At 40.7% G+C, this 18,022-nt stretch overlaps 1 protein-coding gene across 2 annotated transcripts in view; it reads left to right on the forward strand.

Annotated features, from left to right (window-relative positions):
• Positions 1–16,050, forward strand: part of tnfaip8l1 (tumor necrosis factor, alpha-induced protein 8-like 1) — a 28,648-nt gene extending 12,598 nt beyond the window's left edge. Inside the window, exons 2-4 of one of the 2 annotated variants that reach the window (XR_007039674.1) lie at positions 10,146–10,425; positions 13,907–14,266; positions 15,514–16,050. Coding sequence is in view for 1 of the 2 variants with exons in the window: in XM_047375040.1 (XP_047230996.1) it covers positions 10,154–10,425; positions 13,907–14,195 (561 nt within the window). In the remaining variant the exon portion in view is untranslated. Of the gene's footprint in view, positions 1–10,145; positions 10,426–13,906 lie in introns of both variants that reach the window. The other variant, XM_047375040.1, reaches the window with a different exon arrangement.
• The last annotated feature ends 1,972 nt before the right edge of the window (positions 16,051–18,022 follow it).

An 18,022-nucleotide genomic window follows, 5' to 3' on the forward strand; every position in this document is an offset into this window, starting at 1 on the left:
TTACCTGTGTTGCTCGATCCTCCTGTTTCGCATTGTTAAACATAAGAAAAATCAGGACGTACCTAACCCACCCACCCACCTCCTGGTCATCTCCTGGTTTGACTACTCCATTGTCCTCCTAACTGGCCTCCCAACCTGTGTTGTGACACTTCTGCAGATCGTCCAGGTCTGGTCTTAAGTTGGTCTATAAGAGCACACCTCCCCCCTCTGTTTGTTGAGTTCACCTGAACCCCATTAGCCGCCCGCACCAAATTCAAGTCACTGATGTTGTCCTACAAAGAGCTTAATGGAACAGCTTCCATCTACTTAAATGCTCCCGCAAAGGCTTACATCATGATTCGGATCATCGAGATCATCGGCCAACAGCGCCTACACCACTCAAGACAATCCAGACTGTTTTCTGGTGTCATTCCACAATGGTGGAATTTCATGATGATGACCTTCCAAGTGCTACCAGAACACTGATGACAAGAAACTCTTGAAGACCCAGTTCTCCAGAGAACATCTCATACCCTGTGCCTCCCTACCCTCTTTACTGCACTGGCTCTTTCTGCACCTCCCTATATGCCTGCACCCTATTTCTACACTGTCAATTTGATAAAACCTGACTAGAGGTCTTCTCTCTAAGTAGTTTATTGTTGGCTTTAATGTTAACAGGATTGTTATATCCTCATTTCTGAGTCGCTTTTGATAAAAGCATCTACCAACGGCATAAATATAAACTTATAAAATATAAACATTCTTCCTGAACTCTATGAAGAAGACTTTTAGATTTTAGTTTCTTAGACCTGCAATGAAACTCTAACTGCACTCACACTAATTAATGAAGTGGAGGTTGGGTAGTGGAAGAAAAGCTCATTTACATAAAACCTACATTTGGGTGCTGTCTCTGATGTGTCCTTAAAGATTGGTTAACATGCATTATTGCTTCAACCAATTCATAATTTAGAGGATTAGCCTCCGAGTGATGGGGTTAGTTTTATGTTCACTACTCAATGGACTCTTACATTTTTACTGGGATTCTCTAACAAAATAACAGCGTTTCTTATCCCCCTGATCTGTAATAAACCCTGGATGGTGATGATGAACATGTGACAAGCAAGGCTTCTTACTGTCGTCTTTAAAGTACTGATTTATGTTATTCCCCAACCTGTGGCTTTCTGCCTCATTGCAAACTACATGATGTTGATCTCTGGGCAGTTTTAGCACAATAACCAAAGGAAACCTCAATATCAAATGAACGTCTTGGTCAGGGAGGAGATTCCATGTTGGATTTTTTAGCTTGACATCTTTTAAAACATTTTATCTCTATGTGATGACAACAGTAAGTATTTTTTTATTATCTACACTTGGTAACTCTATAGTCCTTTTAAAATTTGTTGATCCTTGGGTGCGGCGCTGATGGTGTAGGGGTTAAGCGTGCAACCAAACACAGAGGCTACAGTCCTCAAAGCAGCCGTCCTGGGTTCGAGTCCTGGACCCGGCGACATTTGCCGAATCTCTACCCCTCTTTCTTGTCTGCCTACTGTCAAAAATAAAGGCCACTGGTGCCGAAAAAATATCTTTAAATAAACAAAAAAAAAAAATTTGTTGATCCTCTATTTACTGCATTGCTCTAAAAGGCCAAAAGCAGCTGCCTTATGAAAGACTGAATGCTGCAGCTGATGAATTTAATCCAAATATACTGAAGTGACATGCAAGGTGTCCCCGATGCAAATATCCGCTTTATCTGCATTGAAACTCAGACGCCTCAAATTAATTACAGATAATTCAGTTCCTTTTTGCCTAGCTTCGAAACCTTCCTGATGCACTGAGGGAGGGTGGATACGTTATTTTATTGTCGTCGCAGTCTGTTTTAGGCTCCATTCCTCAGTTAGGCTTTCACACTGACTTGACAGGGCTGTCTGTACCTGCATGAGGGCGACAGAGTCCCTGCTTCCATTACCTGAGCTCATGCACTGTCACAAGACATCCATCACACATTGTGTGAGATCTGGCTTCATTTCCATGAGTCACCTCTGCTGAGCCGCTATGTCTTTTTGAGTGAGGGGATGTCGGCTGCTTGGAGGCGACTGTGTTTGCAGCTCGTCTAACTGCTCTCGTTAGAAGTATTGAGCTCTTGGCACCCAGGCCCTTCGGTGTAAGTGTGTAAGGGTGCAGATGTTTGTTTGCGTTGATCAGCGTGCCTTGTATTCTCTGCCACATTGCTGAGCAGCGCTTTCTCCTGTCATGTCTTGTTTTGCTTTAGATCTGGTAAAATGTTGCCTCTCTAAATGCCGTGGAGACACCATGTCAGGCTTTGCTGTCTGCAACCACTGCACTTCACAGCCCATTTAAGATTTGGTGCTCACCACTTTCCTGCTTTACAGCCACGCAAGTCCACAGATTTATTTCTAAAACCATGTTTACATGGAGTATTAAGCTTTCTTTCATTGGGAGTAACAGGGATGTGACAGGTCTTTGCAGTGACACGCAGAAGTGACAAGTTCAGTGAATAAAATATGATTTTCGGAGGACATTCATTTAACAGTTGCCTAAATGTATAACCCGATGGCTCCACATGTGTAAGATCCTCAGGGTGACTGTATGAATTGTTAGCACCTAATGTTCTGTTGTGCTTAGTTGAAGTCTAACTGAAGGGTCTTAGTGTAGGGAGAATGGACTTGGCTCAGGTTCAGTTCTCCTGTCCCTAATCAGTTCCCCCCATTTTATAGCTACATATTGCCTTTTTATTTTTGTACTTAACCCATTTTGTTTGAGCTTCCTTCCTTCCTTCCTTCTATAGAGAAAGTTGTTCCACCTTTTCTACCCCTTTTGTCTGTCAGTGGATTTTCCAGGTACCATATTTAAATCCTGCCCACTGCCATTAATTAATGAAATTTAGTATTTTATGTTTTAAAACTGGGTATTAGGCACTGGGAGCTCTGGAAACTTGAATCTTGAAAAACACATAAATGTGTAGAGACTGTTTAGATGTTATTGGAAAGTTTGGTAACAGGCAGAATGTGAAGATATTGAAGAAAAAAGATATTCCCATGTGTTAATGGAAGCATTAGTAAAGTCATGACCAAAGGTTTTGATAGTCATTATAGATGTATTTTTGTAGTTTCCCTGAGTTTAGATTTGTTTTCCATGTTTCTTTGATATATTTTCAGGTGATTAAAGAATAATTACAAACATTTTTTATGAATTCCATCACAATTTTCATGAAGAGTCAATATACACAATACAACAATATTCTTAAACACCAAATATCAGCATCTGGACCTTGTCCTGAGTGTTGATGACCCATTCTGGTTTTATTAGTACTTTGAATTGATCACGATCGGTTGGTTCAAGCTCATTCCCCCACGTTTGGGGAGTGACATCAGGTTCTGAGTGGGTTTAAGATCTAGGGAGATTTAGTTTTTATTTTTTGCCCATGGGTCTAATATGCCAGTGTAATGATGTTTTATCCACTTAATAACGTTTTTCTTTTTACATGGCTCTCCAACCTTTCTACGTGGTGCTCCGACCTTTTTACATGGTGCAAATATTGCCCGCAGGTGTTGGAGGAAATTGTTCTTGCAGGAGGTTTTGATACACCTGTTTATTCCTTGCTGTGTTATGGCAGAGAGTAAACCCGCTCCCTCTGGATGAGAACCAACCACACACACGGATCGTATCAGGAGGCTTCTCCTTTGGCAGGACACAGGGCTCATGGCAGTGCTCACCCTTTCAGCTCTGGATAAATGATTCCCAGAAATCCCAAACAAATGGACAAAGGATTCATCAAAAATATTAACATTACCCAGTTTTCTTGTATTTCATGTGGAATTTCAGTCTGTCCCTGTTCTTAACCAAGTGGGACCTCTTTGCTGCTCTTCTTGTCACAAGGCCGTCCAAATATCTTGGTCTGATTGTGCACACAGATACACGCACTCCTGATGCTGATGTTGAGCAAGTTATGCTGTGGTGGCAGTATACTTCCCTGGAGCTTGATGGACACTCTTGGACTCTCTGAAGCCACCTATATACTCCCCAAATCTTTGCCTATATGTTGGTAGTAAAACAAATACTGCAGTAGCCGCAAGTCATAACACATTTTTCTTGCTCCCTCTAAAATGTTTTGTGTAGGACTGGGATATATATATATATTTTTCAACATAACAGAATCCCTACTAATAATTTTCCTTTTAGGTTTTCTTAAGAGCATCACCTCCACCTTTCATGTTATGTTTTTTTTAACCATGCAACTAAACGAAAGCACTTTGCTTTCTATCATTCATGAGCTTTTACCGAGCATCAACATTCTCTCACTTTTGGCAGCTGCTTGGAGTATCGCATTACAGATTCTTGAGACGAAGGTGGAGGAGTCTGGTTTTATGAACCTTTAAATTTTCCGACTTTCCCTAAAAGAAATGGCTGCAAACGAGGCAAGGCCCATAGAAGCTAATTAAGATTTTAGAGCTTAGTAAAAGCCGTTTGAAAGCTGAAATCTCTCGGGTTGGCTGAGCATTTGCGCAGCTCTCCTTTTTTTTCTTTTTTAGAGCAATAATGTTAAAGAGTGATTCTTCTTTGGAGATCACTGGATTTCATTCTGTATTATTAATAATAACAGCGTGGTTAGCAAAACCTTGACATTCCCCCTCAATGTTTCTCTTCAGTGGCTCCACTTGCACACAACCCTCCATATTTGAACTGCTTGTATACACAAACCCTGACAGGCAAACACTCCTCCTCTCCTCTCTTTCTCCTCTGCCTCTGTTTTTCTGTAGCTCACCGGCAGGTTACACGGCTGACAAGGTATGATGGCTCCGGTCCCTGACGAGAGTGGAATTTAATGAGCACCATGAAATTTCTCTCCAATCTAAGAAAGTGGTCCATTATCCATCAGCACTTCTCAAAACTGATACATGTCTATCAGAAGGAGGAAAACAGGGAGGCGTGAAAGCAGACTCCTTTTTATTTGCTGTTCTGAAGCGTGATTCTGCTCTCAAGGCTGACCAGACTGGCTGAGCGCCTGTCGCTTAAATAGAGACAAAGATTTCTGATCTTTTTTTCTCTCAGTCCAGTCATTAGTGTGTCTCTTTCTTTGTTTTACATTTCACACACATTGCATCAGAGGATGATTGCAGCTCAGGCAGGTAGTTGGGACAATGTTGAAGCGGTGGATGGGGGATCTGTCAGCGATCCTTCTTCATCAGCTAAAGCAGAGACACGTCCAGCAGCCGCCGCAAGAAGAGGCCAGCACTACATCCAGCTTCAGAATGCTCTGTAAATGAGTTCTCATTCAGCTCCCACGTTTTCTACGCATCGGTATTGACGTGCAACACACCTCCACCCTCTCTTCACCTCCCTGCTTCAGTCTTTGCTCGCCCTCTTTTCGTGTGTCTCCTCTCTGGGAGGCATCCTGCTGACGCTCTCCAAGGAGTCTTATTGATATGCTTAGACAGGCATTGCAGACGAAGCGAAAGAGAGGAATGAAAGTCATTCACTGCCTTGTTTCTACTTCCATCAACAGTGAAAAAAATCACAACTTACCCAGCAGGGAAATCTCACAGCTCCTTTTTTTTTGTTTCCTGCTTTGGATTTGTAGTTACGGCCCTGCAAGAGACAGCTGGCCTTTTGGGCATATGCTCAATTAATCTTTAGGGTTCCTTTCATGTGCGGACATAAAGATTAATGCTCTATTATGATGTCAGTGGGACACTTACCTAAATACAGCTTCTTAGGTTTTAGATTTTATTTTTTGCAGTGGCATTTCGCAATAAATCACCCATCTCAGACTATGAAAGGAAGGAAATCTGATCTGACTGGAGTCTGATGTATTTTTTTTGTGTTCCCCTGAGGTGTAGAAGTGTTTCCTTTATTTCTGTGGGGATTTCGTCACTTCCCCAAAATTTCTCACTCTTGGCTAGGCATTATTTACGTAACAAAGGAGCGGATGTACTGTAAGTTTCAGTTGCAGTTCCAAAACAAGATATGCACACTTCAAGCCAAAATCACCTTCTTCACAATGAATACTTTTTATTTTTAGCTTGCGTTTTATGACACCTAACATGTTTTTGCTTCAGGACTGTTGAGAACATGATATAAATTCTATGATTTTTGTCAGCTTTTCCTCTGGGAAATCATAGCATGTCACTTTTACAAATTACTTCAATCCTATGGACAAATCTGCCAGAGTTTTACAGATCCAAAAGGGCAATGTCAAAATCCCACTGTAAACAACAGGATGGGAGTCGCTAATTTATGAAAGTTCTCCCCAGTCTAAAAGGATGTGGTGAGGTGAAGATGCCAGGACAGATGACTGGTAATTTGCAGGTTTAGGAACAATAGTGTGGGTAAATGGTTTACACTGTGCCTGGGTTTATTGATTTCTGTGGTTGTGCTGGTCCTTCTGAGAACCTCATAAGACATGGTGAGTTGCTTTTTGCACTTAGCTTGGAGGTTTATTCTCCTTAAATTGAAGTAAGACTCTTCTTTTAATTGCTGACCAGCTTTTTGCATGTTTCCACTGGTATTTTGATGGTTTATCTTTGGGGGAGAGATCCAAACCTTTGAAGTTGGAAGGCCTCCTTAACATCACCCTAATCTTTAGCTCCCTCTACAGACTCTCTGTTAGGTTGGTACTCTGTTTGGGCCACTCCAAAATGTTGATATCACTTTCAGGCAGTAGACACGTGTTGATAAAAGTTAAATATTACTTTAAACCTAAATCTGCCCATGATGATGGAAGCCCTTTTTTATGTATTTACTCATTGTTTGTCTGTGGAGAAAAGGATTTTTTTCACATTTGGTATCTTGGGACAGGTGAGATAGGTTCTTTAGTGTTTTCTAAAAGTCATTTGTTACTATTTGTGTTCTTCTTTGTTTCATTGTTGTCAAATAATATAGAATGTTAAAAAGAAACTATCCCGGGGTTCCCATGAATGGTTATTGTTATCATAAAATCACTCTACACAGAAGGCTTGTACCTGTAGTACATGTTGGGATGCTAGTTGTATAATGAAGCATAACATGTTTTAGGAAATAAAAAAGGTCTGTAAAGCAGCAGAATGTAGGAGTTGAGGGAGTTGGTGAATGTTCTATGATACAGACCCAGTGAAGTACTGGTATCCCAGTGTAATAGACCGTGAGGTTGTGTCCTGGTCTCTTTCCACTCAGGGCAGCAATAGCAGTCAGACTGTGATGACAGCATAACACAGTTCGGATCAGCACCACCAGGCAGATTGCATTCCTTCTTGAGTTTCCACAGTAGCATTGTCTCTTTCTCTCTCTGCCCTCTTTTCTGCAGAGTTCTCCCTCTCTACATCATATCAGCCAGACTGATATTATCACATTATCAGTATCCTCGGCAGTCTAGTGGCACGGATGCTGCTCAGGTCGAGGGAACTTAACAATCCTCTCATGCCAAAGTGTAGAAAGTGTCTATATGATATAGTGTTGGATGTTTGTTTTTTATTGTTTGAGATGAGTTGGCTTAAATCCACCCAAACTAACTGAGCTGCATTTGCTATGTGAATGTATCTCTTTCTGCAAAATCCCCTTGATAAAACTTCTGTTTACCACAGATAAGGTACCCACTACTGATAAATACAGAAACCTCATTCATAAAATCTGACCTATCCCTTTCAATAACTACACAGCCCATTGCTGATGTTTCTTATGGACTGGTTTGTAATGCCATGCACGCAACCATAAATAAACATGATTAAAACTTGCAGATGGAAAGTTGGAGGCAAAAAGCTACAAAATGCATCTCAGTAAGTAGTTGGGCAGCTACTTGCACACAGAATGTACTTATTGAATATTTGCATTCATTTTCTAAGTTGGTGGAGCTCGGCTGGAGATTAAATATCATTACTATATGCTCCCCACATGGGTGTGGTAATGTTGCCGTTTTATGGTAGTTCAGTAAGGTTGAGAGCTCAAAACTAAAGGCTATACACTGTTTAGTCACATCATTTTAAGGTTTACAGGTGCATCTCGATCAATTACAATGTCATTAAAAAGTTTGTTTATTTCAGTAATTCGATTCAATAACTGAAACTCAATTATATGCTTCTGACATGCAAAGTGAAATATTTCAAGCACTTTTTTCTGTTTTGTTAGCTTACAGTTAATGGAAACCCAAAGACAGTTTTTCAGAAAATGTACATTACATTGGGCCATTTATTTTAAAGATGTTTTAATACAGAAATGTGAGCCTAATGAAAAGTAAGTCCATACTGTATACAGTATCTGCACTTGGTCAGGGCTCTTTTTGCATCAAATACTGCATCGGTGCAGCATGGCATGGAGGTAATCAGTTTGTGGTTCTGCTGAGGTGTTCAGGAAGCTCTGGTTGCTTTAATGAGACCTCCAGCTTGTTTAGATTATTGGATCTGCTGTCTCTCATCGTCTTCTTGACAATGTTCTAGTTTGTTAATAAAGCGCAGTGACACTATGGTTATTAAATAAGGTATTGGTACCTTTGGCAGTCTGGGCAGGTGGCAAGTCCTGCTGGAAAATGAAATCAGGATCTTCATAAAGCTTGTCAGCAGAAGGAAGCATGAAGTGCTGTTACATTTCATGACAGATGACTTCATTCACTTTGGGTTTGCTAAAACATCGTCAACCAACGCCAGCAGATTATATGGCTCGCCAAATCATCACTGACTGAAAATTTGCTTTCATCTGTGGACCACTGAGCAACAGTCCAATCATTTTTTCTCCGTAGCCCAGGTAAGACACTTCTGACTTTGTCTCTGGTTTTAAACGTTTCCTAACACGTGAAATGCAACAGTCCATGTCCTGGATTCTACTCTGTGGTTGCTCTTGAAACCTCCTAATGCCTTTATCCCCATTGCTTGTGCACTTTTTTTTTCTTCCACTTTTTTTTTCTTCCACTCAATTTTCCATCAGTATGCTTGGATGCAGCACTCTCTGAATCTTTTGTGGTTATTTTCCATGAGAAGAATGTCAGTGACTCTCTGACTGTAAAGTCCGTAGTACCTCATTGAGGAAAAAAAATAACATGTATGTAACATTTCTGAAAAAATATATTTTTTATTGGTCTTATGCATTAGCTGTAAACCATAATCATCAAAATGAACAGAAACAAACTCTTGACCTAGATCACTTTGTGTTTTGGATCTATATACTGTGAGTTTTACTGTTTGAATAACAGAAATAACCCAACTTTTTAATGATTATCTAATTCATTGAGATGCACCTGTATTGAGACATGTGCATGGACTTGTGGTCATACTTGCAGAGTTTAAATGTCAAATTAACGCTGTAGGCAGATCCTGTTGATATGGTATATGTATAAACATGCCTTCTTAAAATTAAGCTCATCGTACAGCTGCTCATTCACTCTCCTGTGCTGTAAATGAAAATCAGACTGTTAGAGGAAAAAAAAAGATACATCTTGGTTTTTTTTTCCCACATACTACAAGGTGATACTGGGAGATTCGTAAAGGTTAGAAAGGAAAATAGATTAATTTTATTTTATTCCTCTGAAAAGAGGAATGTGTAAACCTGCTGTGAAAGCCAGCAACCCCCGTGACCTCCCACTATTCATGGGCTTTTAACATGCTCGCAGGCTGTCACTGAGCCACCTCACTTGGCACGCAAACACAAAGAGTCACACATAAAGTTAAGTCGAACGCATGCGGAGACTGATCAGTTCCTGTGCATCTGCAGCTTACCTTAATGCAAACACGTACGCCTTGTTCCCTGGACGGGTTCAGGCTGACTAGACGTCCAGATTTCACCGGCTGCTTTGCATGGTCGTACTTTGAGCAACGTTACTCCCACACTCACGACGACACTCTAACTACCAAGCCAGAAGGGTGCCAGCACTAATTTGACAGCTGCCATGGCTCATTATCTGATAAAAAGACAGTTCTTGGCCCCGCAGTTAAAACACTATCCGTGTAAATGTTATTTGCAATAACCTCATGTATTGCAGGCTGCCAAGGTAATGCACAGTCAAACAGGATGTCTAAGGAAAGGTTGCTTTAGTTGCTAATTTTGTGTCAACTCCAGAGCACCAGTGAACAAACATCACTTTTATGGTCATGTCCTGTAAGTTGATCTATTTCCTGTTGGATGTAACCATTAACCTTGCTGCTGTCTTCTCTGTGCTCTGTCCCTCTGGCTCCATCCTTACCCAGACTTGACCATGGACTCCTTCAGCACCAAGAGCCTGGCCCTCCAGGCACAGAAGAAGCTAATGAGCAAGATGGCCACCAAGAGCATGGCTAATCTCTTCATAGACGACACTAGCAGCGAAGTGTTGGATGAGCTGTACCGCGTAACCAAGGAGTACACACGCAACCGCAAAGAGTCTCAGAAAATCATCAAGAACTTGATCAAGATGGTGGTGAAGCTGGGAGTGCTTTACAGAAACAACCAGTTCAACAGTGAGGAACTGATCCTGGTGGAAAACTTCAGGTGAGATGGAAGATTGTATTTTAAAAACCACTGAATGAGAATTTGTTCTGATCGTTTTCTCATGATGTTTATTTGTTGGGATTTAATGTGAAATATCGGCACAAAGTAAAATGAAATTTTGTTTTCAGCTTTTTTGTGCGGTGTATTTTTGATGTAGTTGTAAATTATTTGGGTACGTCCACCAGGCTTGTAGATCTAGAAATTGAATTGTTTTCCTGTTTGGATTTAGGTCAATTTTACCACATGAATATAATTTTAACTAAATCATTTAATTGTAGCTATGGTCAAATGTTTAGGATCATCGTCCTGCTGGAAGGTGAACCTCCAGCTTGGTCTCATTATTTTAGCAGCCTCTAGGGCTGTTCTTCCAGGTTTCAGGCTATTTAGCTCAAGTCACTCCACTCTGACCAGCTTCCCTGTCCATCCTGAAGAAAATCCTCCCCACAGCATGACGATTCCACCACCATGTTTTATAGTTGGTTTCCTGCTACAAATAGCATTTTGCGTGTTGGCTAAAAAGCTCAAAATTGGTTTTGTCTGACCAGAACACCTTCTTCCACATGTTGCTGTGTTGCCTAAATGGTTTATGGCTAATTCCAGACAGGATTCTTTAAGGCTGTTTGTCAGCAATGGCTTTTTTCCACCCGAGCTGCGATTCTCTGCAGCTCCTCCACAGTTACCATAGGCTTCTTGGCTGCTTCTGATTTTTTTTGTACTCTTTGCTTAGTCTGTCAGTTTGGTATAAGGCCAGTGGGTTTGAGTGTGTAAACAAAATAGAAAATAAGTTCTAATTTTCATTCCAATTCCCGATTATGCATGACTTTATGATCTGTCATATAAAATCCTGATAAATACTCAGATTTTTGTGTTTGTAACACCACTAAATGTGGGAAAGGCTGTATATATTTTGCCAGACACTCTATATGGTATGCTGTAGAAATACTGCATGTGACCTTAGAGCAGTTGACTGGTTTTTAATAATAAACCTGTGCAACACACTATATTTTCTTTTTTTTACATTATGGAACAAAGTCATTTAAATAAAAATAAATATCATTATTTATCGTTAATGTTAACATTACGCCTATCAGCATATTGACTTTATCAGGTCTGAACAGGAAGCACAGCAGGCCTGCAAACCTTCCTGCAGTGCTGAGGACCCAGTTTAAAGGTATGCTTGTATTTTGCACAGAAAGAAAGCTTGTAGTGTTACATTTCTACCCGAATGCTTCGATGTTCATTTTTAGCTTCATCTGCTTCCTTCTCCTTTAGCCTCAGCTCTGGTGTTCTCTGCTCTGTGATGGAAGTATGCAGGTTTTATAAAAACACTGATATATTCCTGTTTTTTATCGACTTTTTATCGACTTTCGTAAAAAAAAAAAAAAAATCATCAGCTAAACACACTTACAGGTCTCTCTGGATCTCTCTTGCAACATGAATAATACACAGTTTTATTTTCTTATTGACCTCACAATTAACTGGAGCTTATCCACCTTATCTCCGGTTACCCATGATGCTTTGCCCGAATTTTGTGAGCAACATTTTAGATGAGCATTCTTACATGTAAACAAAGGGTCTCCTGCAGGGTAAATATAAATAAAAACATGTGGAATACAAACTGAAATATTATAGTCCAAGCTACACCTTCATCTTAACCCCACACACCACTGGGCTTGAGTTCTAGTCTCATCATTATGACAAATACAGACAGCAGGCTGCTCAACTGTTGGGACCAGGCTGGACTTTCAGCCTTGCAGCTACGACATTATGGGAGTTAAAATATAATTTAATTGGATATTGATTTGACATTCTCTGTGCTTTCAAACATGCAGAAAGTGTATTAAATAACAATTTTTAAGTGGGCAGTTTTCTGTTGCGGGTTAAGAGTGAGGTCAGGGATGGATCAATCCCAATCATAAAAAAACACAACTACGTTAGCCGTTGTTTCTTAAACCTGAAATCAGATCTGATCTGTTTGAAGCAGTGATGTTAATCTTTTGGACAAGCAAACATTTCTCCTCTGGTGGACGGTGACAGCCCAACCAAAACAGGGAGGAAAGATTTTCCTTTGTGGGACGTGACTTAACAAAGTGAAAGGAGCAAACATGCATATGGTTTTTGGTCGTAGCTTCAAATCTAGATTCTTCAGCATTTATTTCCTCATCTGTTGGTAACTGATGCAAGCTGAACCACTGAGCCACAGGGATAACCCTGTTTGACTTTGGGTGCATGTTCAAGACACACTAGCTGAAGCCAGAAGACTTTTCTTTTTCATAGGTGCAGCCATTAAAAGAGCAGCAAGGACTGGAGTTTTGCAGGGACATCTTAACTGTGTTGAGACCTTTTAATAAAACTGAAAGCCAGTTATTTGAAAAGTACAGTTCATTACATATGATTAACCTTCAAAACAAACTGCTTTATAGTGACTTCCGCTATCTTACTGAAAGGTGCATCAAGAATCAATCTCAGAGTAAAGAGTTTCTATTTGTTTATAGTTTATATCAGCAGCAGCAAGAACCTGCTGTAGATATTTTAGGGTTTTTGGAGATGACTTTTGGCATCGTGCATTAAGCTTTCAGGTTGAACTTGCTTGGACGCCCAGACCTGGACATGTTTGCAGTTTGTTTTGAATGTCCTCCACAAATTTAGTTAGACCTCTTTAAATCCCTTATCAGACTGATAAGATGCTACAATCTTTTTGAAGGCTTTAGACACATCTTTGGATCTCACTCTCTCTTCAACAGTCAGGAGCACAGCAAACTAAATACCTGAGGTTTAAACAGGGCAGACCTTCAAAATGAGTAAAGATGTTGTCACCATGATCCCTGGCTGATTTATTTAGTGAAGCACCAGCTCAATGATATGGTTCCTAATTTGGGATTCCCTAGGATACGATGTTATTAGACATATCTGACATTTATTTGTTGAAAGTGTTTAATTTGCGTTCTTTTAAAGTGTCTTGGATTAAATAAACCTTAATGGGTCCTTCAGCCTCTTCCTCATTCACATGAGGGATTCTCTGTTTTTGTTTTTAACTCCAGTTTGATGCTCAGGCTTGTATTTATTAGGCTGTTTGACTGGGACATCTCTGACTTAAAGTGATGTTGTGTGTCTGGAGTTGACAAACCTTGGGAAATAACAAGGATGTACTTTTTTGCAAATACGAAAAAACTGCAGTGTACGGGATTTTGTTTATGTGCTGATGGAAGCAGCTTAATGAAATTGACTTTTACATCACTATGTATATTTTCCACTAAAACAGTAAAAGGCAGAGGCTTACATAAGTGCACAGTCTGGAGAACAGGGATTATATTAGCATGGAGATGTGTGGCTGTGCAGGACAGTGCTGTAACTAAAGCGGGGGTGTGTGTGAGTTTTTCTCATAGAAAATCACAAGACAGCACTTTCTATTTTTTGCACCCCTCTTGCTGCCGCTCTGGTGTAGAACCTGACAGCCCCTCTCTCGCTCTCCTCCCCGCAGGAAGAAGGTACACACTCTGGCCATGACCGCCGTCAGCTTCCACCAGATCGACTTCACCTTTGACCGCCGCATCATGAGCGGCATTTTGAACGAGTGCCGTGAGCTCCTGCACCAGGCCATCCGGCGCCACCTGACTGCCAAGAGCCACTCACGGGTCAACCACGTGTTCAATCACTTCGCCGACTGCGACTTCCTGGCGGCTCTGTACGGGCCCTCTGAGGTTTACAGGGCCCACGTGCAGAGGATCTGCAACGGGGTCAACAAGATGCTGGATGACGGGAACCTCTGACCTCCTGTTGTCCTACCTCTGCGTCAGCGCTTATTGTTGGATTTCCTTTTTTTTATTTTACTATTGTAAAGGTGACAATCTTACATTTGTACTCTACATGTGTTGGCTTGTGGATGTTATTGTACTGACATTTCCTCATCAAGTTTGCCCAAAGACTATTTCTGTACTTAACAGCTTAAAATTCCAGCTGACTTCTTGTTTTATATATGAATGAATGTAAAACTTTACATTCTTAGTTAGTATATGTGACAACTGTGCCTTGAAAACCCATTTTATTCTTGCTTTCTCTAATTAAAAACGCAACAAACCAAGGCACAGGCCTAACCTCTGTTGGGAGCATTTAAGGAACATGCATCTGAAGAGGAACAAGGGAGGATTGTTTGTATTTTTTCTTCTAAAAGTAGTGTTGCACTCATTCCTGAACAAGCGCTGTACCGTTTTCTCATCTGCCTTGGTGACGCCATGTGAAGCACAGCAGTCGGGTAATCCTGCTTAGCCTGCATTTTCCCCCGCTACTGTGCTCTGAAATGCATTTAGAGGAGAAGCCAGGCGTTTGTTTCCAAAGGCTGCTGTTGACTCTAATGGTCTGGTTTCTGGCTACCAGAACAGATGTAAAGTAAGGGAGTCACAGGAAAAACTACAAACAAGAAGGAATGCGTTTGTGCTGCACATTGTCAATTGTTCAGAACGCCTCTCTGGATGCAAAATCATCTGGCCGGGAAGAATCGCGGCAAGGAAACATCAGTGAGGCACCAGGTGCAAAGTTTTACCAGCAGGGAAGTCTAGATGTTGAAGCCTGAGACTGCCGGTCATTCAGATCCTGGCTGGTTGCGGGCTGAAGTGGCTCTCCATAAGCAGTCAGCTGAAAGACTGGCTGCTTGGAAGACCAGTCCAGGTACAGGAATTATCACAAAGACAGCGCCTGATTGAGCTCTCCCGCTGCAATTACAGCTCCCCGCTACGGGGTGGCGTAATGGCCTAGAGCTCGCCTCTGTCGAGCAGCCACTTCATTCCTCCTAATGTGATGGAGGCAACCACCTCTTGCATGTAGTGCAAAGTCCTTTAATTGACTGAAACATGTTGTTTCTTCCCTCTTTAAGGAGCATATAAACAGTTACACACATCCCTCTCTAAGCTCACATAATAATGGATGCCTTTCCTTTTTGTCCATCCTGGTTTGTATCACCAACTCTGACTGGGAAATTGTTCTGTGCTGCAGCCTCATTTAGCATTCTGTGTGTGTGTGTGTGTGTGTGTGTGTACCTGTGAGAGAATTGGAAATTGAGCCGTGTAATAAGTGCTGTGCTTTCCCTGATAGGATTGCTGAAACTTGAACTTCTTCTGCAGCAGCTCAGCCAAAGAAAACAGCACTGATGAAACTCCAAATGCTTCATTTTCTCAGAGTAACACTCAGTAAAACTGTCTGCACTTGATTATTGACAATAAGGGACACAAAGAACCTGACTGTTGTGGTTTCAGGCTGTTTCAATTAACAACTTTTCATTCTTACATGACTTCTAGACTCTTTTTCTCATTTTTTGGGCCCATTTGACCACATCATTTTAGAAGGCTTTGAAGTAAATCCCTTCCCCTTAAAGAGTTGACTCTAATTGTCTTTTTATGGCATTTTTTCTAGTCCGTCCACATCTCAGGGAACGTTTAAATCCGCTAGTTTAAAATCACCCTGCAGGCTGCTCAAACCGTCTCATATTTACAAAAGCTCTCGCATTTAATATTCTTTTCACGTTTTTTTTTTTTTAACTTTTGTGTATTTTTGTATTTTCACAGATTGTTTTGTGTCTCTGTACTGTATCGTTACACAACAAATATAATACAAATTACTTTTTAAAGAAAACAAATAAACTTTGCCTTGTCTCTTTTCATCTTTAATCACGCACAGACTCATCTAATCAGCATGTTGGATGCTCAGAGTTTTTCTGGCCGGATCGGGTCTGACTAATCTGTGCGTCTGACCAGAATTTTGTCGACTAAATCACTTACTCTTGCTGGGGAAGGAGAGGGAAAAAAAAAACACCAACCCATCTGAGTTGACAGTTTGAGCTGGGGTCACTTTTTTCCGCTTCCCACAAGCGAACGCCTCGGTCAAAGGTAGGGCAGGAAATGAGTAATGCGGAAAGACTTTGTTGCTTCTGGTTTTGGACATCTAAACATTGAGCTCAGCTCCTGTTTGATTAAACCTCTCTTCGTGTGTTTACGTCGAGTCCTAATGTGCCATCCACTCTGCAAGGTTTTAGACTGTGAAACGTTCATTTTCCCTGAAACGTGTCTGCCATACCTCCCTGTAGCACACTTGAAAATCTGCTGCAGAACTAAGTGGCCATTTATCCTCTAATGTGCTCATTAACTCAACATGACTTTTTTTGTGTGCAAGTTCAGAGCCCTACGTTGTGACTGAAGGGCTTAAAAGCATCTTTATTTCCACAATCTTCCCCCTATGTTCCTGTGATGTTAAAGTAAAAATATGACTGAAAGATTCCTTGTGCAGGTTGTGCAAGAGGTGTTTAAGAGGGGTGCTAAGAGTTTTACAAATTTGATGATTAATTTTTGTATTCCTCATACTTCATTAAAATACAGTGAGTGTTCATACCTTTTGAACGTTTCACCATTTAGTCATATTGAAGCCGCAAACTTCAATTTAGGTGGATTGATTTTGATAGATCTACACAAAGTAGTGGATAATCCTGAAGTGACACACGGCTTTCAACACAAAAATCTGAAACGAGGTGTACATTTATATTTAGACCCCCTGAGTCACTACAGTACTTTCTAGAGCTGTCCGTCCACCTGGACATTATGGTATGTCTAACAGCCTTGAACATCTAGAGACTACATTTTTGTCAATTTCTTTTGTAAAATGGCTTACATTCAGCCAGATTGGGCCGAAAGTGACTATAAACCTTAATTTTTCAAGTCTTGTCACATATTGTTACATGGAATTAGGTCTGGACTTTGACTAGGCCATTCTAACACATGAATATGACTTGATCTAAACTGTTGTACCTCTGGATTGTATGTTTAGGGGTATTGTCCTGCTGGAAGGTAAACGTTCACCCCAGTCTAACTTTTTGCACCTTCTAAGAGGATTGCACCGTGTTTAGCCTCCCAGTCCTTGCAAACGAAGAGCATCTCCACAGTATGATCTTGTTACCACTCTGTTTCACAGTCTAGATAGTGTTTTCATTGAATCTGCAGTGTTGGTTTTCCAGCACGTAATGATTTGCATTTAGGTTAAAAAAATACAGTTTTGGTCTCATCTGACCAGAGCTCCTTCTTTAACATGCTAGCTGTATCGCCTATATAGCTTAAGGCAAACTATAAACATGATTTCTTTAGGTTTTCTTCCAGCAATATTTGTTTTTCTTGTCACTCTTCCAGAAAGATTCATAAAGTGCATGAAAAAAAGCTGTGCCATCAACAGATTCTCATACCTGAGCTTTGGATCTCTGCAGCTCCTCCAGATTTACCATGGATTCCTTGCCTGTCAGTCTTGGTAGATTTGCAGTTGTGCCATGCTTTTGGGGGGATGCTCTATTTTTGTAAACAAAATAGAAAATAATGTACAATTTTTCTTCCAGTTCACAATTTTGTACTACTTTGTCTTGATCTATCACATAATAAACAATAAATATAAACTATTAAAATTTTAGAAGTTGCTGCCTCAGAAAATGTGGAAAAGAGGTGTAATACTTTTGTGAGGCGCTCTATCTGCTTTGGATATTGTTTTCTAACCTAAACCTGCTTTAAACTTCTGCAAACCCTTCTTGACCTGTCTGCTGTGTTCCTTGGATGCCGTGATGCTGTTTGTT

This window comes from Girardinichthys multiradiatus, chromosome 9 (genome assembly GCF_021462225.1).
Source record: "Girardinichthys multiradiatus isolate DD_20200921_A chromosome 9, DD_fGirMul_XY1, whole genome shotgun sequence".
NCBI lineage: Eukaryota > Metazoa > Chordata > Actinopteri > Cyprinodontiformes > Goodeidae > Girardinichthys > Girardinichthys multiradiatus.